The sequence below is a fragment of the Mesoplodon bidens genome, assembly GCF_964165515.1.
Source record: "Mesoplodon bidens genome assembly, chromosome: 8".
Lineage (NCBI taxonomy): Eukaryota > Metazoa > Chordata > Mammalia > Artiodactyla > Ziphiidae > Mesoplodon > Mesoplodon bidens.
The window spans coordinates 104,765,859-104,792,778 of record NC_138165.1 but is presented as its reverse complement, the minus strand read 5'-3'; the positions used below and the strand labels follow the sequence as shown (position 1 = coordinate 104,792,778).

At 42.6% G+C, this 26,920-nt stretch overlaps 1 protein-coding gene across 2 annotated transcripts; it reads left to right on the top strand.

Annotated features, from left to right (window-relative positions):
• On the top strand, positions 1–26,353 carry SLC16A14 (solute carrier family 16 member 14). 2 transcript variants are annotated; one of them, XM_081243333.1, is made up of 5 exons: positions 1–152; positions 6,872–7,143; positions 12,249–12,392; positions 18,757–19,734; positions 26,165–26,353. In XM_081243333.1, the coding sequence occupies exons 2-5, from the start codon at positions 6,885–6,887 to the stop codon at positions 26,314–26,316; spliced, it is 1,533 nt and encodes a 510-aa protein (XP_081099459.1). In that variant the 5' UTR covers positions 1–152; positions 6,872–6,884; the 3' UTR covers positions 26,317–26,353. The 2 variants fall into 2 exon arrangements, with proteins under 2 accessions (XP_081099459.1, XP_081099458.1); XM_081243332.1 differs by having other exon boundaries at positions 1–448.
• The last annotated feature ends 567 nt before the right edge of the window (positions 26,354–26,920 follow it).

The following is a 26,920-nucleotide window of genomic DNA, read 5'->3' as shown; positions in this document are numbered from 1 at the left end:
CAAAGCTGGAGACTACAGCCGGCCACGAGAGTGTGCACGTGAGGTGACTGCAATTTTTTTTTTTTTTTTTTTTCCTGCCAAACCAGAATTAGCCGGTATAGGAATGAACGAGCATGGAGATTTGAAATTGCACGGATTGGAAGGAAGCTCAGGTTAGGTTCGGGCACCTCCAAACGCACCCTTTTTAAAGCCACACGGACTGAGGCCTCGAGCTCCAAGCTCCCCAAAACGGAGCTGGCCCGGCAGCGAGCGGCAGAGGCGCCGGGAGCCCGCACAGCGCGCCGAACCGGGCGGAGCGCCGAGCCGCGGGCACCGGCACCTCCAGGATGATAGGCGACGTCGCCACAAATCTCTCCGCCCAGCCGCTCAGGGGGCTCCGAGGGAAACAGCAAGTTCGGGGGTCGGGGCGGGGAGCCCAGTGAGGCCGCCGCCCCGAGGGCTGCGGACAGTGAGTATCCCGGGCCGCGCGGCATCGCGGGCCCGGGGATGGAGCGGCGCCGGGTGCATCTTGGGCTGCGGTGGCCGCTGCGCCCCAGGCGCCCGGGAAGCGGCGGTGCGGGCCCGGGGCCTGGTAGGGGAAGGCGGCCAGAGTGGTCGAGGGCATGGCTGAGCCGGGGCGCGGGGGTCCCGCCCAGGCCGCCCGCCGGGGTGCTCTCGAGCCGCGGGCGAGGCCCCCTCGGGGCGGGCGGGCGCGCCGGGGCGGAACGTGGGCACGCGCCGCGCTCCCACGGCGGCCAGGGCCCCGCGCGCGTCGTCCAGGGCGCACGGCGCCCCTCGGAATCCCCGCCCGACCCCAGAGGCGCGCTCGTTCCCGCGTCCAGCCTTGCTCCCGCCTCCTCTCCCGGCCCGCGTTAGCCACTCGAACTAGCAGTGCTGGGGGGAGAGGGGGAGACCCGGGCGGGGGCGGGGCGGCTGCGGGACTTCTGGGGGTGCGGGATGCCTCCCCGCGCAGGCCGCCAGCACTGCGATCGGCCTCGCTTCCCTGCGGAGCTGGCGAGTTCCGGGCGCGCGGGGACACGCGGGGTGCCCGGGATGGGGGCCAGGGGTCTCGGGGTGCCGGGGAAGGGGGAGCACACAGCGCCCGGGAGGGGGCCCCGGGGCGGCGGGGGCGGCGCTCGAGGGATGGGGGTTGGCGCCGAGGCCGGATCGCCGTGGGCCAGCCCAGGGCGTGCGGACGCTGGTACCCCAGAGCGGTTCTGATCAAGGCCCCTCGGGGAGGAAAGGAGAGGCTAAAATGGGGCGAGGGACCCGGGGCGGCCATTTCGGGGCTAGACACCGCCAAGGCCACTGACGGTGTTTTAGGAGCTCAATTCTGCTTACCAATTAATTAAGCCGTTTTCTTTCTGCGGAAAAGTTGATCCAGGCTCTCATTAGCAAGGATGAGTAAGGGTTATTATTGGGCATTAGAAAGATTCCTTTTCACCTTGCCTGGCGCGCGCGCGTGCGTGTGTGTGTGTGTGTGTGTGTGTGTGTGTGTGTCTGTGTGTCTGTGAGAGAGAGAGAGAGAAAGATAAAATAGGCTTTGGAATCCCTCAGGCCCGAGTTCAAATTTGGCCTCCACCACCGGGTAGCTTAACCTCTCTAAGCTGCATTGCCCCCATTCTACAAATAGCCTCAATTTCCTCATCTGTAAAATGGAGCATTAATATCAACTGGACAGAATCGTTGTAGAGAAGCCGTTAAGCCCAGTTCCTGACCCATAGAAGGCATTTATATTTTTAGTTCCCTCTGATACAGCGTGAACCTAGATAGGGTTCCCCGTTTCTCTTGCGCTGTGGTCTCTGCATAGCTCAGCTCCCCAGCCTTGGCTACTCCAGCCTCTTCAGCCTGTTGGCCTCAAGTGCGCCCTCTAAAGGCTCAAGATGTCCAGTGCGCGCCCGGTCTAGAGGGCAAATATGGACAGAGCCAAATTACAGATGTGCCCGCCCCACACCCACGTCTAATGAAGAACCTGCTACCAACATACTCTGTCACCTTTGGGGAAGATTGTATTTTTAATTTTAATTGGACGCTTTCCCCTTTACTACTTATTTACAGTGAGCTCACCACATTCTAACATAATCAACAGTAGCCAAATTAAAAATCAATGACTTGCTTATAAAACTCCCTCCCCTAACAGAGTTGTGGAAAATTTAATTTCGTTTTAATTTCTGAAACACTCCAACAGGCTATATAGTATTTTCACTTCTGCCAGTTACCAGGTAAATATGTAGCTGACCTCCATGTCATAGCCTGCGTGTGTTACTTCATTTCCCCCATGAATGGTTTCTCTTTCACCGGTAATAAACTCACTGTAGGGAAGAATGGGAAGTTGACTGTTGATCCCATAATCTTCCCATTTCCTTCCTTCAGCTTCTTCAGTGCAAGACCCTAAGGTTACGTGCAGAGCTTCCATTCTAGGTGAGCCCAGAATGGGTTACATTTTACACATCAATCCTTAGCAGAAACCCCACGCTCACTGCTCCACTTCCCCCAATGTCCCACAGGTGTTGTCATTTTGCATGTGTGTCAGTGTGTGGAAAAGATGGGGGAGCTTGAAGGCCGTATGGTGAGGAAAGACTTGGAGCCTGGCGAGAGGTGGCCCAGAAACCCCTCCAGGTTCTCCCTCTCTCTCCAGGTGCAGAGGAGGGTCCTAATGCTCAGATGATTATTTTGTATCTTATTACATAAATGCTGAAATGCTAAAGCATACTTGGGGGTGAGGGGACAGACGTTTTTTCTTCTGTTGCCTTTTGTTTGTTTTAGTTAATCTGGCTGTACAGTCAGATAACTCTGATTAGTCAAAACAGGAATGACTTTTAGAGAGATTTGGGTGTGAAATGCAGACAACCCCATTGCCTGGAAGATCTTCAGGGACCTCCTGCGGATCTGATGGAATTTTGTTTTACCCACCCATAGGCTCCATCTGATACTATTTTCTACAGGCACAGTTGTGCCTCTTGAAGAAAACTTTTCCATTAAACGCCATTTAATGTTATTTCTTTATGAACAGATAAACTGGAAATGTAAAGAGCAACTCAATGGCAACTGCATCTCTTAACCCATAAGATAAATAATTCAGTGAAAATATAAAGTTCTTAACATTGCTTAGAAAAGTGCTTACTATTTCAACTCTTAAGCTGAAAAAATATGACTTTTGTATTTTTATTATTTCAAAGTCTTTCTTACATGTAGGTGGGCTTTAGGAAAAAGCCAAGTTGTGTGTTTTATCTCATTAAACATATCTCATTAAACACAGATTGTAAAACAATGTTGTTATTATTCATCTAAGCCAGTCACACCCCTTATCAAGCTGCCTGGTTCTCCTCTTTCTGGCTCCTTGGGATTCTGTGTACAACTACCAGGGGCAGAGGGAAGACAACCATCAGACACCCCTTCTGAACCCTTTCTAGCTTCATCCTCCTGGAACTTTTGACAGGGTAGCTCGGTTATGGGCTGTGAGCTTTGGAGAGCAAGGGCTATCCCATCCCTTTCTATCGCCAGGCAGACTGTCCTCTCATGGGGAGAGAGGAGGGTGGTGGGAAACACACACACAAGCCTACAGCCCAATGCAGACTAGACTTCCCAAGGGAAGTGGCTCTGAATTGCCACTAATCTACTGTAGGCAAGTAGCTGAACCAGATGATGTTTAAGAGATAGAGAGAGGGGCCTTGACTTTCTTATAATAAAGTTAATTACGTTTATTTAGAATTTTTTACCAAAGAGATAAAGAAGAGGAAATTACTTGGAAGACGATCGTCCAGAGAATAATCTCCATTAACATTTTTGTTTCAGTCCAGTCTTTTTTTCCTACAGATACATATTTTTAACAACAACAACAACCAAAAAGGAATTATTTCATGTGTCCCGTTTTGTGACCACCGAGTATAATTTAACCTTAGCGTGACCTTCTTTCTCTGTCTTCAAAGAGCCCGTACAGTTTTATTTTTGATGGTGCACTTGCATTGCACGGCTATACCATGATTGACTGATTTAACATGTACCCTAATGTTGGATATTAGAGATGTTTGCAGGGGGGTTGTTTCCTCATTATTTCAAGGTTTCACTATTAGAATTTAGTTGAATCTTAAAGGATGAGCAGAAGAGGACCAGGAGATTAGAAGGAGAGAAGTATGTTCCTGAAAGAAGAGAAGGTCGTGCACAAAAGCTTGAGAGACTGTGCCAGGTTCAGGGAGCTGCAGGTGCTTCCATGGGGCTGGAGAGCAGAGTGCAAAGCTGAGGAACAGGAGAAGGGACCTGGCAGAGTGGCAGATAATGCGAGGGGAGAGCCTGGAAGCAGACAGGGCAGTTTGGACTTAATCCTAAAAATAACTTGACCGGGTGGGGAAGTTACATGGTAAGATAGCATTTTCTCATTCCCAGCATCCTCGGTAATGGAGAGGTGAAGGGAAGAACCCAGCAGAGAGCAGCAACATGGGCAGGAAGTGTGGTGGCTGAGCACTGGGTATCTGTTTAAGAGACAGAATAATTTAAAAGATAAAAATAATGGGTATGAGAGAAATGAAAAGTCAAGATGAGCCCCAGGACAGATCCATTAAATTGCTCTTCCACGGGCATCCTTGGTTCCTTAGCACCCGTTTCTTCCCAACAAACTCTTCATCTGGGGATTAGCGAACTTTTCTTATAAAGGGTCAGAGAATAAGTATATGAAGTTCTGCAGGTCACATAGCCTTTGAAAAGGTAAAAAAAATTCTTAGCTCAGGGGTGTACAGAAAGAGTCTGTGCAGATGGCACAGTGTGCTTCCCTAAAAGAGGCTGGGAGCTGGGCCCTTGGCCACAATTTGCTTCTCTGTCATTTTGTCCACATCACAACACTGCGGAGAAAAGCCCCATGGTTGGAGGTGTTCCGAGGGTATTTGGGACTGTCTTTTACCCCACTTTCCTCCACTGCAACAAAATGGTTTTCAGTGATAATCACATGTCATGGTCAGCAATAATCATTATTTTCTGATTTGCTCCTCTTTTAAAATAATTACTTGAAACAAAGAATAGATTTCCATTTTAAAGTCATAATTCAGATTCATGTATCGACTACAAATTTCACGTTCCAAACCATTGTTTTCACCTTGCAGTCTTGGCACTCTGTTTTGCTCTTTTACATGTTAAACAAAACTAAAGTCTCCAGGTGCGCACATAGAGTAACAAAAGTCAAGTAGCTGGCGTCCTGGTCTTCGTCGCCACCATCACGGTGCTATCACAGTCCATCTTGAATGTCCTGCTAAAGGCAGGGAGTGATGTGTGACACTGCAGGCACTGCAGACCCAACCTGAGCCAAGGTGTGCACCAGCAGTTCTGAACTCTTAGGAACTTACTCTCAAAACAGATATGTGCGTTCAGATGGCCAAAAGGCACATGAAAAGATGTTCGACATCGCTAATAATTAGAGAAATGCGAATCAAAACTGCAATGAAGTATCTCACCTCACACTGACCAGAATGGCCATCGTCAAAAATCCCACTACTTACCATCCTTTCTCCATCTACCCCCTGCTTCCTCTAGTCTCAGAGGATGGGTCAGTCTTCCTGATCAAGACCAACCCTGTCCCACCACCTCTGGGATTAGTCATTCTCTCTCTCCTTATCCTCAGTTTTTATGCATACATTCCATTCTCATCCTAAAATATAAAACAAAACCAGAGACTTCCCCTGACCTGGCATCGTCTCACCTCTAGCTCCATCCAACCCCCTCCTCTTGTTTGAACAACTTGAGAGACAGATCTATGCAAAGCACAGGTCCCATCTTATCTCTTCCTTGTGCAAATGCAGCCACCAGCTATTCATTATATACAGGATAAACTCCAAAATCCTTATCTGGCACATAAGGCTCTTCAAGATCTAGCCCCTGGCTCCCTGGTAACCTGTATGCCATTGTGGTATCCGAATTTCTGTAATCTAATTTCCAATTTTCTAGCTTCCCAGGTAAATGCTGGGAATGGGAATGGATGGAGGGGGTGAAAGTATGTTTTGTATATCAGACATAAATATCACCATTATTAGAAGACTCTGTCTCCCATTGTAAGATCATAAATTGGCCTTCTCCTTTACCAATCTCTCCTGAGTTGGGTTCGTATGAGTCGGTCTCCCTGAGGCTAACGCACTGCTGCATTGAACAAATTGAACACTTGGACCCACAAAACTGAGAACCAGAGCCTCTGCCAGGCGCCCACCCACCCCCACCCCCAAGGCCAAGCTACCCTGTCTAAGGCCAGGCATCTTCCTTCTCTAACATCTTTGTTGTCACCTGTCAGTTTCCATCTCAATAAGGGACACAAGGCATGGGCTTTGGAGTCAGGAATAGCTGGGTTCAATTCCTGGCTTCCTGTCTAGCTATTATATATACTATCTCCTGGCCATGAGAATTTGGGAAAGGCACTTCACTTCCCTGAGTCTATTTCCATTTCTTTAAAATAGCCATAATAATACTTAAATATAGGATGACTGTAAATATGAAACAGGTTTCATAAAAGCATTTGGTCCTATGTAAAAGTGAGGAGTGTTCCCAAATCTGCATAATGAAAAGATTAATCTAGGGCTTCCCTGGTGGTGCAGTGATTGAGAGTCCGCCTGCTGATGCAGGGGACACGGGTTCATTCCGCGGTCTGGGAAGATCCCACATGCCATGGAGCAGCTAAGCCCGTGTGCCATGGCCGCTGAGCCTGCGCATCCGGAGCCTGTGCTCCGCAACAGGAGAGGCCACAGCAGTGAGAGGCCCGTGTACCGCCAAAAAAAAAAAAAAAAAAAAAAAGATTAATCTAAAGGTCTAATATGATGGTGGGGCCACTTTGGTTCTGATGGGTAGCTAGAGCCTTCCAGAAAGATGGGGATTTTTTTGTTTTGATGTTCAGTGAAATTATTTGTCATATGTATTTCAGAACATCTTGGAAAATGTATACAAGTCATGAAGACATTGGGTATGATTTTGAAGATGACCCCAAAGATAAGAAGACACTTAAACCCCACCCAAACATTGATGGCGGATGGGCTTGGATGATGGTCCTTTCCTCTTTCTTTGTGCACATCCTCATCATGGGCTCCCAGATGGCCCTGGGAGTGCTCAATGTGGAGTGGCTTGAAGAATTCCATCAGAGCCGTGGCCTGACGGCATGGGTCAGCTCCCTCAGCATGGGCGTCACCTTGATTGTGGGTATGTTTGCATGTGGCCTGTTGTAAAACTGAATAATTATAAAATGACAATTCCTCACTGTAAGTAATGTTTTATATTGTTGAAACGTTAGATATTACATTTTAGTGGATGTTGCTGTTGTTTTTACTGTGGTCAAATGTACATAACATACAGTTTACCATTTTAACCAGGTGTAGAGTTCAATGCCATTGAGTACATTCATCACCACCATCCATCTCCAGAACTTTTCCCATCTTCCCAAAGTAAAACTGCACACATTAAACAATGTATTTTGTAGTTTAATCTAACCACCTAGCAATCTATGAAAGCAATTCTTTTCTAGTTGGAGATACTAAACAAGGAAATTATTAAAAATATGATATGTTGCCATGGCTAATGTGTTTCAGTTTGAGAACTAAACAGCTTTTACTGCCAACTGATATTTAATAAGCACCTATTATATACCAGGTGTTTTCCCTTACATCATCTCATTTAACTTTAATTCTCTCAACAGTCGTAAGAGGTAATTACCACTATACCGTAAAGCTGTTCACTTCCTTTACTTGAAAGTAAAAGCCATACTTTTACGTATAATTTTTTTTTAATTTAAAGGGTTTGTGATATATTTTATACTAGAAACATAATAGGCCTCAAATCTCTTCCTAGTACTGTGAGAGTATGCGGATGACAGGCATATGTGTGTTTGACAAGAGTCTGTGTCTTGTCAGTGATTTCCACATTGGTAATTAATTGCTTGAATTCAATTCAGAGATTTGTTGATCTTGGCTGGTATTCAGCCAATGTTATTTTGGATAATACCAGCGACATTAATAACAGTGGCAGTGGTAATGATAGAAAACAGGACAGAATGTTACTTCTCAAGATGTGTACAGGGGGTATGTGTTTATCACAAGGAATTATTACTGATCTAGTTTTTAAATTAAATAAGGGCACCATTCTGTGTGTGAGAGAGAATTGTTGATAAATCACTTTTGCCTATAACTGTAATGAACTGACTCTTCAACCCTGCCTTGGCCTTGTTCAAACCAGGACTGTTTATCATATGAGAAGTGCAGGTAGGTTAACCTCAGTGCAGGGAATTTGCTAGTTTTGTGTTGGATATAATTCTACCTTCTTAATAAGTCGGTAAAGAAAAACTGTGCTTCTAAAATATGGGTTGACCAAAAAGTTTGTTTGGGTTTGGCTGTAAAAACCCTAATGAACTTTTTGGCCAGCCCAAATACTAAAAATCCAGTTTTCTTACCTTTTTAAAAATAAATGTTTAGAGGGTAGAACAAGATACTTACAGATTCAATCTAGAAAGTGTGCTCAAACAGCAAAAAAGAAGATTCAGCCAAAGACCAGGATATCTGTCCCAGTATTTTCCAAACCATCTAAGAAGGTTGTCTTCGGTATTACTTTGTGTTTCACAAGTTCTACAGGAATAAGCAATGGAAATCAGTCCTGAAATTATTGGATGTGGTTCTGAAGATGATCCCCCAAATAAGAACACCTAACTCATAGTGGTGTTGAAATGTGATTGTCATCTTTAATTAGGAGGTAACTGTGGATTTTGAATTCTGTTTGAGAGTCCTTGATTTCCAGACAGTGGAACTTTAGATTGTAGACTAACCTTTCTTCAGGAAAGGTGGCTGCCAGATAAACATCGTTTGTCTTGCAGCTCAGAAATTATAGCACAGCAAGGCTCATAGTTATGTAAATGAAATGTCTTTTATTCTGCTTATCATGACCCTAAATTGCTATTCATTATCTAAGCTGCTGGTACAGGTGGTGGCAGATATGTTGTTTGCTTGGAAAAGCAAAAAGGAGCTCTCCTTTATTTAGCACTTACTGCATGCCAAGTGCGTGTAATGTACATGATCTCATTTGATCCTACAGCAGCCCTGGAGGCCAGACCATCATCTTGATCTCACAGAGGAGAACATGCAATGCTCAGAGACATTAAGTAACTTACTGAAGTTAACTTGTAGCCAGTAAGTGTGGGACAGGCTTCAAACCTGGTCCACTGGACTCTGAAATGGTGTCCACTATACTGCACTGCCTGCCATGACATTAAATGAGAACTAAAAATATGTTTGAAGTGAATAAATATAAATTGTTTTCATTTTCTAATCATTGTTAGGACATTGAGTTACCTCTTTCAAATTTAAAAATTCCATGAATTATGTTACAGAGTTAAAAGCATTCTGTTGGGCAGTGACTTGCACATGGGAAATTCAATTCATTCTTGTTTCATTCTTTGCTAGCATGAATTTTGCCAGTTCCTGCAGAAGGTCCCAATTGTTAAAAAAATGTAATCACCTTGGTAGTATCTACAGCAGCCTTTGTGATAGCCCTTGGAATAATTCTTGGTAGAAGCCATGTTGTTAGGGGTAACTATAGGCTGCAAAGTTCATTTACTTGCTAAGTAGATTTAGAGCAGTGGCTGTCTATCTTGGCTACACGTTAGATCCACCTGGGAGCTTTTAAAAACCATGCCACTTGGGCTGCACCTGGAGCATTAAATCAGAATCTCTCAGGATGGGACCCTAGCATCAGGATTTTTCTTTAATGATTTTTTTAAAGTTCCTAAGTGACTCCAACAATCAGCCAAGGCAGAGAGCCATTGATTTATTGCAGGGAAGGGTTACACCAAGAGACCAGGTATTCAATGAACTAGCTACTTTCATCCATGATTGTATGCCAAGGCTCACCTCAGATTGTTTCTCTCCTCACCTGAGCTTTTTTCCAACCTATGAGGTGCTGGGATGGGCAAGAAATCATGACTTCCTCAGCGTGTTCCTGCAGCAATGCGAGGCTTTATTATGTGGGAAATGGGCCAAGATTCAGATTCCTTCCGAAGAGGAGAAAGTCTGACAAGGTGTATAATCTCATTCCAAAACAATGAATTCCTCTACAAAAGTGGGAATCTTAGCCAAAGGACTGCATCTCAATCTTATTTTCCCCTCTCCTTAGACTGGGTGTGGAGTTCTTTTCATTTTGTTGAATGGCAATTCTATCATGGAGATGCCAACTGACCATCAGTAAACAATGCATAGAAAATGAAACTAAGGATCCAAAAGTTTGGGTCTGACTTCCTTTTTTTGATAAATCTATATTATGTAACCATGGAGGAGTCACAGCATTTCTGGGGCTGACTTTGCCCATCTGCGCATCATAAATGACTGTAGCTGCAGCACACATGGTGCCAGAGTCAATGAACTAAAAAGCCAGACACCGTTATCATCTTAATGTTCTTTTCAGTAAAGCAAGCAATACTTTCTTTTAGATATATAAAATTCCTCCAGATATGAATATCTGTACTTATTTGGGAATTTTCCCCCTTTTTCCCCCAAATGCTTTCTTAATGCAGTGTTTCATAAACATGCAGTATCACAGAAAAACTTGCTTCTGGGTCCTTCCTGTAATGTGGGAAATATCATTCTACTGAACTGTCAACATGCATTGACCCTTCATATCTTAAAAGACCTATTAACAGCAAACCAATGAATCATGCATTTTTCTCTTTTTTTAACCCACTCATCTGAGATTTGAAGTGGTGAAGTGACTATGGGTTTAGGAAAATAAAAATATTTATAGAGAAATAAAAGACACTCTTCAACTTATGGTTTCTGAATTTCAGTTCCCCCTAGTCATTTCCTCAGATGTTTATATCAATGTGCTTAGCTTATATATTGTTTATATCATGTGCTTATTTTATAATATACATAATACAGTATATTTGTATAAGATGTTTACTGTATTGTCTATTCTAAGAGGTTTATCTACTGAATTATTTTCTGTAATACAGCAGGATTAATTAAATTAGTAAGTCTCTATCTTCTTAGTTTTGAGGATTGGATCCTCTCAAAATCACTAGACAAAAAAAAAATTTTATTAGCAGACTGTACCCAACTATGTACATGAATATTGTTAGAATTGTAAAGGAAAGTTTTATTTCAGTTTGGACAAGAGGAAGCTCCTTAGACTTCAGCAAGTTTTTAACCTGAAATAGTCCCATCTGAACATAGGGTTTGATAACTATATAAAGTAATAATGATCCAAAAAAAGATGATGTTTAAAGTGCAATGCTGAATACAGCCTTGAACTGTATTACTAAAATATGGATTGCTATTTGGATAAGGAATCACTGACCTGAAGGCAAGCATTAAGCTTCAATGACACCAGAAGCTGCCACAAAATCAGGAAGGAAACAAAGAGGTTGACAAAAACTAGAGCATCATATAAAGTAAGCAATGAGAAAGTATATCATATACTGCATTGCTGTGAGTATTGGCAAATATTGTACAACCAGGGGTAGACCTGAGTCTCCACACAGTGTCATAAATGCATAGCCTGATGGGTCCAGTCAGGGACTAAGAGTCAGTAGAGGCTGAAGTATGTATGAAGCAATGGAGTTCTTTCCGGCTTGGTTTGCATCTGGATATCCTCATGAAAACAGGCTATAGGTTCCTTTCTTGAAGCATGGAGGTCCTGAGAACCCCCCTTTCTGTACTCCCTTTAGATCTACGGTAAAAAATTCAAATGTATACAGAGGCCAAACAAGTAATATAAATGAGGGCAGGATGTCAAATACAAGGCTGCAGGGAAGGGTGGAGACTGCAGCAAACTAGAGAGGGTGGGCCACAGCAAAACAGGATCAGCTGCTGCACAGGTCCAGCTGCTCTGGACTGTGTGGGAAGGTGTTCTGTGTGGCCACTGTATTTTTGTGAATAATCTTAATTTTTAAATGTTGGCAACTGATTCAAAACATTTTTAAACTTTGTTCTGGATAAACAAAATGCATCCACAGGCTGGATGGAGCACCTAGACCACTAATTTAGGACCTCTGCTGTAGACAAGAGAATGAAATCAACTTGTCTTTATTTCAGGTCTGTCTTCCTTGAAAATCTAGAACCTTGTGCTCTCCAGTGAAATTACTGAAACCTATCTTTGCATGCCAAAAGCTTTCTGCACATAAAGCAGGGGTGTGGTTTTGGTTTGTTTTAGTTGAGAGCTCTAGTAATATTGTATTCTTTGTCTTCATATGAGGACTCCCTAAGGAAGTAGGAAAATAAAATGCCATTAGTCATTTTAGTCATTCTTTTTTCAATGTTCTGTGACAGGACCTTTCATTGGCTTGTTCATTAACACCTGTGGGTGCCGCCAGACCGCGATCATCGGAGGGCTGCTGAACTCGCTGGGCTGGGTGTTGAGTGCCTACGCTGCAAACGTGCATTATCTCTTCATTACCTTCGGAGTGGCAGCCGGTAAGTGTAGTGATTTTCTTAAACTTGACTTTATTTATTTATTTACTTTTATTTTTGGCCACTCCACGTGGGATCTTAGTTCCCCGACCAAGGATCGAACCTATGCCCGCTGAAGTGGAAGCGTGGACCCCTAACCACTGGACCACCAGGGAATTCCCTTAAACTTGACTTTATATGTTTCTGTTGGGCATTTTGGCAATGAATTTCACTGTAGAGAAAAGAGACCCATTAAATATTTTGTCCTTTTGTCTCCTCCACCCCAACCCAACCATATCCTATCCTCCAGGAAATACTTTTTAATATAAGATATTAAATATGCCTTAAAGGGGCTTCCCTGGTGGCCCAGTGGTTGGGAATCCGCCTGCCAATGCAGGGGACACGGGTTCGTGCCCCGGTCCGGGAAGATCCCACATGCCGCGGAGCGGCTGGGCCCGTGAGCCATGGCCGCTGAGCCTGCGCGTCCGGAGCCTGTGCTCCGCAGCGGGAGAGGCCACAACAGTGAGAGGCCAGCGTACCGAAAAAAAAAAAAAAGCCTTAAGCGTGAGGAAACGGCCTAACAGCTGTACTTGGCCTTCCTAATAGATTTTAATTAAAATTTCTATACCTGGTTCTAAGTGCTAGTCCCTTCTCTTGTAACAAAACGGGCATATTAATAACATTCATCTCATTTAATAACTGCAGAATCCAGCGTGAATCAGAGAAAAATCATTTTCTCCTTCACCCCTGTTCAAATTAATGGAATAGCAGCAAAACCCACATAGATGTAGAGACTCTAAGAATCAAATCTAGAGCAAAGTGTCAGTCCCCAGGAGATATATAAAAATTGGCTGCCAGGCAGCACAGTTTACATATCTGTTCTGCAAAATGTATTCCCGGCCATAATTTCCTTTATCAACAGGTAGCAGAATGCACACAGGTAAGTAGTTTCTTACTCATACAATTGTATTTCTGTGAACCAGAGCCAGCCTGACTTTTTTGAGTACAGAGCTCTAATCCTTATAAGTGGCACACTGATGGCAGTGTTTGCATAAGAGTTCAACGTTAGAGGTTGGAATTCTTGCTTTTTTCTTCCACTTGCTATCTGTGTGACTTTGGGAAAGTTACTTAACTTACTTATGCCTCAGTCTCCTTATCTGCAAAATGGGATAATTGAGTGCTTGGTTTACAGGGTTGTTGAAATGATTACATGAGATCATCTCTATGAAGCACTTAGCACAATGCTTGGCACATAATGAAGTCTTGAGCAAATGTTAGCTAATATTTAATTGTTATTGTATATAACATGTTTATTATATTATAAGCTTAAGTATATGCTTTATGGTAGCAGGAGTGAACATAAAAACTCACTGTCCATATAAGTTGACAAGTTGGTTCTCTGTAATGTACATCTGTCCACATATACACCTAAAGCGCTTCTGTATCCTGTGAAGCTGAGTTTGGAAACCATTGATCTGAAGGACTTGATAATAGCTCTTAAAGAACAACTCAAGATATTTTCCCTGAGGCATTTTAGAAACTTTGCCCCATAACAGTCCAATGAATAGAGCTGGCACGGGGATTTTTATATTCTAGGTGAGGAAATAAACTCCTTCCCCTGAGACTAAGGAGCCACACTGGGGTCTCTGGGCAGACATGTGGGAGCCCCTAGGAACTTGGTCCGTGGGGTTCGGTTATATGGACTATGACTTGATCCCCATAACTGGGACTTGAAATTTATTCCCATCATCTAGAGATGTCTATGGTTAGAGACTCTTTGTTTAAATGGAATTTTATTTCTTTCAGTTAGTTGCTTATTGGTTCTCAAATAATATGGTCTCCATATTCATTCATTTGTTTATTCATTCACTTATTTAATCAACAAATATTTATGGATACAAGGAATTCGGAAGAACAATCAGGAGGCCAGTGAAAGGAAAGTGTTTCTTGAGACACCTCATTGCTCCCTCTTTTTAATACAGGAAACACTCAAAGAAAGTCTCTGAAAATAAATGTATTCACCTCCTCCACAAATATATATATATAATTATGTTTAAGTGGAAAATCCAGCTAAATCAGTTAGCTTATACACCATTGGGCTGTTCTTAGTGAGGCATGGTGAAGCTGATTGACCCCTATTTAGTAGAAAAGAAAGAAAGTTAGATGCAAAGATCTGCAAAAAGCAAGTGATTGAAACAACAAAAAAAAAATTAAAAAAATTTTTAAATAAAAAATTTTTAAAAAGCAACTGGTTGAGATATATATATATGTATATCACTGTACAATAATGTATATTTGAAAGAGACTTTGTTGACATCTTTCTTCATTACAAAAAGCATTTGAGGCAGATTTGTTTGTATTTGTTTTTTAACGTCTAGGCAATTAAAATTGCATGGATGTCCTCCTATTAAGCAGAAAACTAACATGTTTGAGCGATCTTACTTAGCCAGGAGAATCTAGACAAATTTCTTCACCTTTGCCATTTAAGAGCTCCATTCTCTTAAACTTGGCTTCTGGAGACAGCTTTGCCCCGCTATGCATGCTTTTTACTCAGAACCACAGGATCTTCTCTCTCCCTCTGGGCCTTCTTCTTCTGCCTGGCTTATCTGGGTACAAGCCCGGCCTCTAAACCTGAGTATGGTGAAGAATTGTTCCAGGGCCCTGCTTGACCGCTGGGCTTGAGCCTCAATATCCCCAAGGCCCGTTCTATATGCTCATAGAATAATTGTGCTGATTACGAATCACAATGTCACATTAGGAAGGGGAGATGCTGTTAAGGACATGGAGAGGGCAGTAGATGCTTGTAGCATTAGGCATGGATTTTTTTTCTCACACATGGGAGCATTATTATTAAAACGAAGTTATAATTGGTGCTACTCTTATGCTTTGTCCCTCAATTCAGTTCCTATTAGTTATTTCATTCTGCTGCTGTTTAGAGATCCATAACCACATTAAATTTAGGTTGCTGGTTATTGTCAGTGACAAATCAGATTTTAAAAAGTAAACTTTTGTGCCATCAGCAAAATGCAGAATGGACAAATTGAACAGGACAAATGATCTAGTTTCCTCAGCAAGTAAATTGTGAGAGAAAAAAAAGAGAAATTAAGACTTAAAATATGTATCAACAAATAGCAATGTGTGGGCCTTACTTGGATCCTGATTTAAACAAAATTTTTAAAAATATGGTCATTTATGAGAGAATTGGAAATTTGAACACCTTTGGATATTTTATATCAAAGAATTATTCATTTTGTCAGATAAGATACTGATATGATTATGCAGTTTAAAGAATTCTATTTAGAGATTTATACTAAAATATTTGCACATGAAATGATATATTTGGGATTTGTTTCAAAATAATATGGAGGAAGGAGTGTGTGTGTGTGTGTGTGTTGGGGTAGAGGTGGGATTGAGGCAAGAATTGCCAGGAGTTGATAACTGTTGAAGCTGGGTGATGGGTATGTGGGAGTTCATTAAACCACCTACCTGGTTTTTAAAAGCTTACTCTGAATCTGATTCAAACTGTTTCATTAACCAATAGCCTGTTATAAGAGGTAAGAGGGTAACATTAATTGACAGCGTGGTATCACATAGGTGTATTGCACTTATGTATACATCAGGAACACAACACCAGTGAGCTGCATGTTTAACTGACTTGGTCAAGGTCACATGGTTACTTATGGGGGGAGGGGGGGTGGAGCCAGGATTTAAACCCAAGGCCAGCTAGGTTCTTTCTACTACACATCTCCCCAGTACAATCATAAGGACAATAATACTGTGCCACAATATTTAATATCAAAGAATTTCTTGGTTCTTGAACAAATAATTATTTTTTCAAAATAACCACTGATACACTAATTTTTCAGCTAAGTGTTTTGTACCTTAACTGTGGAAGTATCAATTTAACCTGTATGAAAAAGGTGGCTATTATTTCAAAATATGATCACTTTACTTTCCCATAGAACTTTCTTTTATTCATTCCATTCCTTTGTTATGTGCCAGGCACAGTCCTAGGTGCTTGGAAGAGATGTATCAGTTAACACAATAGAAGAAGATCCCTGCCCTCATGGAGCTTATAGTGGTAGTTGTAGGGGAGAAGGGGTCAGATCATAAACAATACACACAATACAAAGTAAATTATACTGTCAAGTACTTACTATAGGAAAAAAGAAAAGTAGGGTAAGAGAGATTGGGAATGGGAGTGGGAGGCAAGAGGGGCTTGCATTTTAAAGTAGGATGGTCAGCTGTATACCTGAAACTAACACAACATTGTAAATCAATTATACCCCCACCCCAATTTTTTAAATAAAAATAAAAAAATAATAAAGTAGGATGGTCGTGTGGGCGTTACTGAGAAGTTGAACCGCAAGCAGGAGATGGGGCCCAAGCCCTAGGGCTCTCTGAGGGCAGGACCATTCCAGCAAAGGGAACAACCAGATTTTATAAAGAGAGAAGCTCCTCACAATTCATTTTAGCCAAAGAAATCTTCAGAATTCGATTAATTTTCTCAAACAGCATGCAGATAACTGGAAGTCAACCAACTGGTCAGGATATAGGACCAATTTATGGACTATTGGATGTTTTTCTATGTCCCTTTTAAATATTAGGAAATTAGAGATTTCTGCCTTTTGTGGACTTCAAACCCATAAAGGTTAATTCAGAGTTTGGTTCAAAATTAAGGACAGCCGTTTTCTTCATGCTCCTCTCCCCCTGTCACGCAAATGATCGCTATGTTGCCGCCCTCGCTGAGGCTTGGCAGGTGGCTTGGGGACCTGCCCCTGCTTTCACTGGGAATTACTTGGAAGCTGGCTTAATTGTTCTTAAGACAAGGGTATCCATCTAAGGAACAGTTGGTCGAGGATCACTGGGCCCTGACAGTTGCTGTAGATTATCACTGCTCTAAGGTAAATAAAGGAGGCAGGTTGCGTCTGGGAGCTTATTTTAGAAACTGAAGCAAAATCCTTCTGCAGCAATCTGCTGGCAGCCGGGCAGATGAGCAGTGCAGGATGAGAGGCAGTGCAGGCAGTGGAAAGGGACCAGACTTCTGCAGTTGGGTCTGAATTCCAACCCGGATTCTCCAGTTACCTGCTGCAGGGTCTGGTGAAAATTTCTTAATCTCCATGAGGTTCAATGCCCCCTTTTATAACATGGGTATAACCACAGGTAGCTTTTGGATTAGTGTGAAAACTAAATCAAATAAAGCCTGAAAAGCAACCGGCACATCCTCACCACTCAATTAGTGGTAATTGTTATTATGTTTGCATGTATGACCACTCTGCTCTCCTTCCAAATTCAAGTAATTCTGAAACTATTAAATGATGCTAAACTAGGGAAGCTTCTCGGCTTTGGGGAGTGCTATTGGTCCAAGTCTCTTTTCTCCTATCAAGCTGCTATCCTAATGTCAGGAGGTTGTGAGCATTAGAACCGTGTGTGGCCCCATGACCACCTGAAGCGGGGCTTATGGTTTCCTTCTGTGTGTACCTAGAAGTTAAGAACACAACCCTCAACCTCTTGGCCAGCATTTTATTTGATTTCATATTTATTTTATTTTTAAATAGGCTTCATTTATAGAGCAGCTTTAGGTTCAGCAAAATTGGGCAGAAAGCACAAAGCACTCCCAGTACAGCCTGCCCCCAACAGACACAATCTTCCCCACCAGCATTTTAATTTTGTGCCCGTAAATCACAAACCGTTCCTATTTTCTAAGAAAGATACCATTAAAAACCAGAGATGCAAATGCGTATTAGGTGATTTTGACATCTAGTAGCTACGTATCCTTAGAGGTACATTTTAATTCCTTTTATTCTTCTAATTTATTTGGGAACACATTGGCCCATTCCTGAGGCTTCTGTAAATTGCCTGGAGTCACTCTTCATCCCCTTGTACATGAGCACTTTCCTGTGTATTAAGTGCAATGAACGCTGACAGCAGAACCCTCCGAATCCATTCATTCTTTCAACAAATCACGAAGCACACGCTGCATGTTCTGAGCAGTGCCCGGCATACCAGGGGTGGTAATACAGGCACAGTCCTGCCCTGGTGGAGCTTATATTCTGATGTGAGAATGCAGACTTATTTTATTTAATTCTTTTATATATATTTGTTATTTATTTATTTAATATAATAGTTGTTTATTATTATTATTATTGGAGTAACCTATGCTGAAAAGCCTGTTGGGGGAAATGATGGACTAGAAGCGGGCTTCTTTGGGTGAATCTTGGTACTTACCCCTCGAGCTCCTTTTTTACGATCATGATTATTTCTTTGTTTGAAAGAAAAGTTATAGAAACTAACATAATGAAATGCAGATGATCTTTAAAGGCTGCAGATTCGGGCTATGGCCATTTACGCTGTGCCGTGTGCCTTTTCTTCCCTCTCGGGTGCGCAGGCTTTGGCAGCGGGATGGCCTACTTGCCGGCCGTGGTCATGGTGGGCAGGTACTTCCAGAAGAGGCGCGCGCTCGCCCAGGGCCTCAGCACCACCGGGACCGGGTTTGGCACATTCCTCATGACGGTTTTGCTCAAGTACCTGTGCGCAGAGTACGGATGGCGGAATGCCATGTTCATCCAAGGCGCGGTGTCCCTGAACCTGTGTGTTTGCGGGGCGCTCATGAGGCCCCTCTCTCCTGGGACGGATGGAGACGACCCAGAGGGGAAAGAGCCACACGTCCTCCCGGCTCAATCCACCGACTCTGTTCGGTCCAGTGGACAGCTGGGCGGAGCGGAAGAGAAGGGGGGCGGCCCCGGCACCGAGGACTCCCTCGGGGACGTGCCAGCCCAGGCGTGCCACGAGAAGGCTGCACACAGAAAGGACATGTGCGCCTTTCGGGTTCTGAAGACCGTGAGCCGGCTGACCATGAGGGTCAGAAAGGGCTTCCGGGATTGGTACTTGGGCTATTTTGGGACAGCCTCGCTCTTTACTAATCGGATGTTCGTTGCCTTTATTTTCTGGGCTCTGTTTGCATACAGCAGCTTTGTCATCCCTTTCATTCACCTCCCAGAAATAGTCAATTTGTATAATTTATCAGAGCAAAACGATGTTTTCCCTCTGACTTCGATCATAGCAATAGTTCATATCTTCGGAAAAGTGATCCTCGGCGTTGTGGCCGACTTACCTTGCATCAGCGTTTGGAATGTCTTCCTGATGACCAACTTCACCCTAGTCCTCAGCATTTTTATTCTGCCCTTGATGCACACGTACGCTGGCCTGGCAGTCATCTGTGCACTGATAGGGTTTTCCAGCGGTTATTTCTCCCTGATGCCGGTGGTGACTGAAGACTTGGTGGGGATTGAGCACTTAGCCAACGCATACGGCATCATCATCTGTGCTAACGGCATCTCTGCGTTGCTGGGACCACCTTTTGCAGGTAAACCATTCAAGGCTTTAAGAGCTTAGAGTGCATGTAGAAAGTCGTGTTCTCATTTATGTTAAAAGTCCAGGATGAATAAGAAGAAAGTTTCCATTCGTGTACATGGTCCTTTTTTTTCCCCATTCCTGCCCCCAATCTCTGTTATAAATTTTAGCAAGTTAAAGGTCATTCTTTCATGTAGAATGTAGACGAACTTTTGATCCCTAACCTGTGAGATCAATGGCCAGGCTGGTAAAGCGCACAGTGGAATAGTGCAGAGCCCCTGCCCCGTCCGAAAGAGACAGCCTCTACCCTGCTCCAGCTGATTTCCATCACCAAGAAATACAGAAAATCATTGCTAGCTCTTCTATTGTTAGCTCCGTCCCCTATCGCTGTCCAAGAGAAGCTAGGACTCTGCACTCTTAGGTAACATTTCCAAATTTTCAAAACACTGTGTGCAGGTCCAACAGAGCACTTCTGTGGATCTAGCCCTGTAGTAGTTTCCTACTGGTGCTGTAATAAATTGCTACAAACTTAGTAGCCTAAAACAATACAAATGTATTATCTTACACTTCTAGAGGTCAGAAGGCTTAAATGGATCACAATGGGCCCAAATCAAGGTGTTGGTGGAACTGCATTCCTTCTGGAGGCTCTCAGGGGGAATCCATTTCCTTGCCTTGTGCAGCTTCTGGAGGCTTCCTGCTTTTTGGCTCTCGGCCCCTTCCTCCATCCTCTAAGCCAATATCATAGCATCTTCTCATCTCTCTAATTCTGACTCTCCTGCCTTCTTCTTTCACTTTTAAGATGCCGGTGACATTGGGTCCACCGGATAATCCAGGATAACCCCCATCTCAAGGTCCTTAACTTAATCACATCTGCAAAGTCCCTTTGGCCACATAAGGTAACATTTACAGTTTCCAGGGATTAGGATGTGGGCATCTGGGGAGAGTTGGGACATTCTGCCTACCTCTGGCCCAGAGGCCACCAGTTGGCAACATCTAGGGTGAGATCTCTCACATGTATTCACCTCAGTTCAACGGAGATTTTGCTTCTTGCATCGGGCATACCAGAAGCCGTAGGCACCACCAAGGAGTCCTGTGTCTGGGCCAGGTACCTCTCTGAGCCTGTCATTCTGGGCAGGTTTTAAGCTTTGTGGTAGGCAGACCCAGTCCCCAAGAGGCCAGGTACTGGGCAAAGGTGACAAAGTCTACCCACTGTCCAGGGACTGGAGGCAGGAGCCCGCAAAGTGTGGCAGGGGCTGGGGCCAAATGTCAAAACAAAGGTGCTCTGTGGAGGTGGCTATTAGGGCAGCCAGGCCAGGCAGGACTGGTGACAGTTGTCAGAGCTGCCAGAAGTTCTGTGTAGGGTTTTAAGCTAACCTGGTAGAATCTCACCTATTCAGATGCCCCATCCTCTGCTTATCTGGCTGCTCCAGGCCCTTTATCCTCATATCCTGTGCAGAAATACTTCTTCCCAGTGGATGGGGAACCTCATGGGTGCAGAACAAAGCCCTCCCCACCCCTTTCTTCCCAGTCTCTCTACAGAGCCTACAGTCACCTGTCCTAGAACTACGCTGGCAGAGGGCTTATGCCAACACAACCATTTTTAAGTCCCCCTCAGGACTGAAGCTCAAGAAATCATAGATTTTTACCTATTCAGCTGACAACACTGACAGCTGGCTGACAAAAGGTTTAAGGCCCAAGAACTGCTTTAGGAAACCCAGAGGCTACATAAGGGGCCCCTCCTGGATCAAGCTGCTCCTATTTTCTGCTCGTACACAGAGATGCAGGCCAGCATTTCTAGGTGACAGTGAGTATCTATAGTAGTGCAGCAGACTATTATATTGGCAGCAGAAGAGTCAGTACTGCTCAGTGATCTTATAGTATAGAATTCTCTATCAGTTAGGGATGCATTTGGTTATAAGAGAACACCCTGACAATGGTAGCTTAAACAGAGATTTGTGTCACATAACAAGAAATCTAGAATTCAGAGACTAGATGATATTGGGGCAGTGTCTCAAGATCCTCTTGGCCTTTTCCTCATGCTAGTGGCCTCATGGTCACACAATGCCTGCAGTAGCTCCAGCCACTACATCCTCATTTATAACAAGAAAAAGGAAGGAACAAAAGACTCAGTCCCAGAAGACTTCCACTTATATCTGATTGGCCAGAACAGTGTCACACAGCTAGTCCAAACTTCAAGGGGAACTGAGAATTGGAGAATTTTACTTTCCAGCCTCTGTACTAGAGGAAGGAAAGGAGAAAAGGACTGGGATTGGGGGGTTGGATCAGTCAACCAATGGTAACTTCCAAAGGAGTTAAATATCCATTAAGGGGATGGGGACATTATCAGTGGCTCATCCACCCTCTTGTTGGAAGTCCTTCAGATATATTGTATGTGGAAATAGAAGCTGCCATTGATGTTTCTTTGCAGGATCCAAGGGGTACTTTCTGCTTCTAATGGTCAGTCTGCGATTATTTTATACTGATCCATAAGATTGCAATAGCAGTATCACAACACAGCCGTGAGGTGCAGCAGAAGTAATTCATGATCAATGTTAATTAAAGCACCAAGGTTTGCCAGCGTGGTTTCCTTATCCCATCCCTATGGTCATTTCCTTTTCACACATTTGTATTCTAGTGCACTTTCTTGAGTGGAAGAGGAAGGAATTATAACTAGAAGACATGGAGTTATACCCAACCCTCAGTCACCAGTTCTGATCTCTGCTTGCTTCAACGTTCCTCCCTAGAAGTGGAGTCTGTAGCTGAATTTGATCCACCATAGATGGTAGAAATGATTGTATTACAAACCTGACATGAATATATGTCACATGCTGCCATGGGGACTCTAAAATCAATGTTCTGATGTACATCTCCAGGCCAGCAAGCTAAAGGGACTTCTCCTTTTTGTTTGTTTCTTCTCCTTCCACTGAATTCATGCACTGAGGAATGCTGAACAACATGATTAGCTAACTGTATTGTGTTTAATTCATTGACTTTCCAGGCCAAGGAGCCAATATTGCAAGAGATGCAAGGCCAGCCTTTATGCATGGTAGTGCCGAAGTGCCTGGCAATATGAGTGACTAAATAACCACATTAAATTCTTGCTAGAAATTCCAGGTTGGCTAGAAATTGTTACTTAGCTTGATGTGCTAGAAGGAAAATTACTGTTCACATTAGCTTTTTCTTTTTTAATGGGTTTAGAAATGAATGTGTTTTCCATTTTTCAAAGCGGTTCCTACTGGCACTAAAAAGTCTGGTACAATTTAGTAGCATGTTAGACAATCACACATTTCCATTTAGGAGAAGAATGTGCAATCAAAGATATTGAACAGACATTTCAACCATGTCATTCAGCAACCTGAACTTCACGATGTAATTCATTTATAATGTTACTGGGCATTCAGTTCATCACTTTTAAAGATATAATAATAGTACTTTTCTAGATGTTTCCAGGGTAAAGTATAGCAAAACTCAGCCACCAGATTTGACTGACCAAGGACCTACATGTATCTCCAATATTTGCATAAAGTATAACAGCCTAACAACAATTGGTACTGTTTTTTCACCAAGAGCTGGGAACACTTATTTAATAAGTAAGAAAAATAGCCGTCACTCCTCATTTGACAGACTCAAATGAAAAAGAAATGCAGTTTAATAGGGAACCAAATTTTACTTTGAAGCTGTTGATTTCAGTGGATGGTTGGATCAGGATTGCCAAGGATCCAAGCTCCAAACCAAGGGACTGATGAGTTCAGACCTACAGGGAGAGATGGTGAAGGATGAATGAGGCGGGCATCTTGTCTGAAACATCTTGTTTCTAAAGAGTTATCGTCCCCATGTGTTGGGCCAAAGCACATGGCAAAGTACTGTCTCCTGACCTGCTTTGCATCTGACTTGGGACTGGGTTGAGTTCAGACTAGTGGAGATAGCAGGATCTGGAATTGTTTCAGATAAAGGTCGATTGGAGGAACCTATGGGATTAATTTAACATAAAATTGAGGACTACTCCAATTTGTACCAAACTTGTTTGGTAAAGTTGAGTGCACTTTTTGAAAAATTTGACTTGTGAGTTACTTTAAAAGAATGGGGTGTGTGAAGATGCTTTTACAAAAGTTTATACTTTTAGGGGAAAGATGCAAGATCTTAAAATATAATTAATTCAACGTAAGGCTGTAACAATATGTAACATACTTAGCACACATTTTCTATAGTCTGCGGAGACAAGAGGGAGGAGGGAGCAGTGGGAAGGAGATGGTAGGGTGTTCTAAGGGTGACGGGTTTATTACTGTCCCCCCAGAAGGGGGAATAGTACATGTACAGACAAGGTGTCAAGACAAATGTGTTTGAAACTCCAAAATATTCAGAATGGCTTGTGCTTGTGGTTAAGCTCTGGGCAGCAAGAGAGGTGGGCAGGGGCCGTATCACAGAGCCCTGGAGCTTGTACTCAAACACTTGTAACCAAAAAGTACATAAATAGTATGAACTAAGTACAAATTAATTCTCCAATGAGGATTTTGTCCTGTCTCTGAGTCCGTGTTAGACAGTGATGGGAAATCAACTTGTTTCAGCTGTTGGTTATTTAGAGGCATCATTTCCTACTCTCAGTCACTTGATCATATGAAAAGGGAGGATTTAACTGTTAAACTGACAAGATCAGCTTTTGTATGGGATGAGTGGGGTATGAGAACCTCATTTATGTGTATTGATTTTTTAGAAATTGTAGCTGAAGATAATGCTGTCATGTACTCTGCTTATAGAGACACACCACTCGGCGTTATCTGCAAGTGAATTATTCACTTCATCATAATTCACAGTGGTCCACAGCTGACAAATGGTGGCACCGAGCAAAAGCTGGGTGTGTTTTTGTTCATATGTCACTGTGTCTTTCTGATGCAATGCTGAAGCTGAATCACCGTTTCTGGATTATATGTTTAATCTTATCTGTCCTTCTTGTCTCAAACTGGAAATTAAGAAAAGATGATAGAACATTTACTCAGCCATATCTAAGGACTCTGGTATTCTCTTCTTTTATATATCAAGTAACAAACTCAAAAACTTGGTTTACTTTTAAAGTATATCCAGGATTCATAGCTTTTGAGGGGTTTTTTAAAAGTATACATTTTTGATGCTATTGTTTGTTTTTCTTTATGACAGCCTTGACTCATCCAGGCTAAGCACTAGATACAATAAACAAGAGATACAGATAAGCCACAGGAAGTCAGAGATACTAGTTTACACATTTAGCAGTTGCTTTTGTGTAGCTGTTTGTTGGTGGAAGAAGGATATAAGTTGTATTTATGCATTCATTTGCCAATTAGATACTTTTTAAAAAAGATAATTTTCTTAAAGTGACCATGGAATACTGTGTTTGATCATTAAATCATTTATATTTTTCTTATGCCTTTGCTAATTAATGCACTTGTTGAAATGGAAAAAGTGAATGCTTATATTTACATTTTTACCATAAATAAAATTCTGTGTATAGCTTAATCCTCTCAGTTTGCATAGCTGGCTATGTGGGGACCAGGACATGTGACTGATCCTTAGAATTAATAACTGAAATGAATGAAACATTGTGCTTCATAGTTTCTGAGACTTTTTTTTTTCACATTTTAATATCTCTGAGATCAGAATACCTTGTACAAAGTTCTAAGAAAATATCAAGTCATATTTTAATTGATGATATATTTCTTTTTTATTGATACATAAGATAATGATGCATCACATAATTCATGGTGTCTTAGAATCCATGAAATATGGTAGTATCTTACAGGTCCTAGTAAGATCATTATATGAAAGTATCAGACTATAATAGTAAAGTATTTTTTTTAAAGAACTGATAATTTAGTTAGCATTTAAGGCTATATCTTTGGCAATTTAAACTTTCATAAATTTAAATATATAAAAGGTTTATAGCTGTAAATGTGAATTTTATAAAACCTGGAAATTTTGATTCTTTCTAGAACAGATATTTACCCTTATACTTCAGAATGAATGAAAGTTCAAATGTCTTCTGCTCAGCCTCTTTGTATATACATGAGAAACTTCTTCAGAAGAGTTTTGAGGTTTTAGAAAAGATTTGTGTTTATATTTGTGTACAAAGAAAATCATTAGATTCACTTTTTGCTGCTGGCTTTGTGCCGGCCTGAGAGTTACCCCAAGGGCTGTGGGCCAGAAGATTCTCCCTATAGGTCGGCCAGCTACTGTTTCAGTGCCTTTAAAAGTACCCCAGTGACTTCAAAGATAAATGCAGCCATCCCCACGCACCAAGAACTCTGGTTCCAACAGCCCAGACTTAAAAATGGCTAAATGAACTGTTGGGGCATTAAATGACATATAATAAATCCTTAGAGAATTATTTATAGTAGCAATAAATGCTTGCTTTGTGTTCTTGACTTCATTTTCTCAACTTCATTGCACTGAATATATTCTTTTTTGTTTTGTAGGGTGGATCTACGACATCACACAAAAATATGATTTTTCCTTCTATATATGTGGTTTACTCTACATGGTAGGAATACTCCTTTTACTCATTCAACCGTGTACTCAAATTATAGAACAATCCAGAAAAAAATACATAGATGGTGCAAATGTGTAGTGTCCTGTTATGTTCCATGTAAGATTTCTTTGTCATACTCATGCCTACCTCACATGGTTGCTGTGAGGAGCCTGTGACATATCATGGGAAAGTACGTTGTCCCATAACTGGCACAGTCGTTTGCAAATGCCACTGTCATGGCTTCGTTTGAAAGCAGCACTGCCTTTCTGTGCAGGGAGAGGCATTAAGGACTACATGCATCTAAGAGATGGCCGTGTCCTGCAAAGACAGCCTATTCAATCATTGGTAGAAACGCCCTTCTAAAAAGTATCTCATCATCCACTAAGACTAGGGTTTTAGAAACAGTTTTTAAAACAAAGACAAAGCTTTTCAACCCAACTACTTCTTTTTAAGGTGAAAATAAGGTATCTAAGTGCTTCTGGAAATCTTACAGATACAGGTCTCCCCTGCTTTTTGAAAGCGCTTTCCACTGGTTTGCTTTTATGCAAGACCTACGTTAGTACCTGTTTTCACTCACCAGAAGAAACGCAAGGAAGATTTTCGCTTTTACAAAAAGAAAAGGGGAACCACGTTCAGCATTTGTTTTGCTGTGAACCTTTATAGAGGCAGCTCGCCAGAGCAGCAAGAGTGGCACCGTCAGGCT

What these genes read in the sequence shown, in the direction of transcription:
- SLC16A14 (XM_081243333.1), top strand. Translation starts at nt 6,885, where the DNA reads ATGTATACAAGTCATGAAGACATTGGGTATGATTTTGAAGATGACCCC. An exon ending in GGGCGTCACCTTGATTGTGG is followed by an intron (nt 7,144 to 12,248) that starts GTATGTTTGCAT and finishes GTTCTGTGACAG; the next exon opens with GACCTTTCATTGGCTTGTTC. An exon ending in GCTGGGACCACCTTTTGCAG is followed by an intron (nt 19,735 to 26,164) that starts GTAAACCATTCA and finishes TTTGTTTTGTAG; the next exon opens with GGTGGATCTACGACATCACA.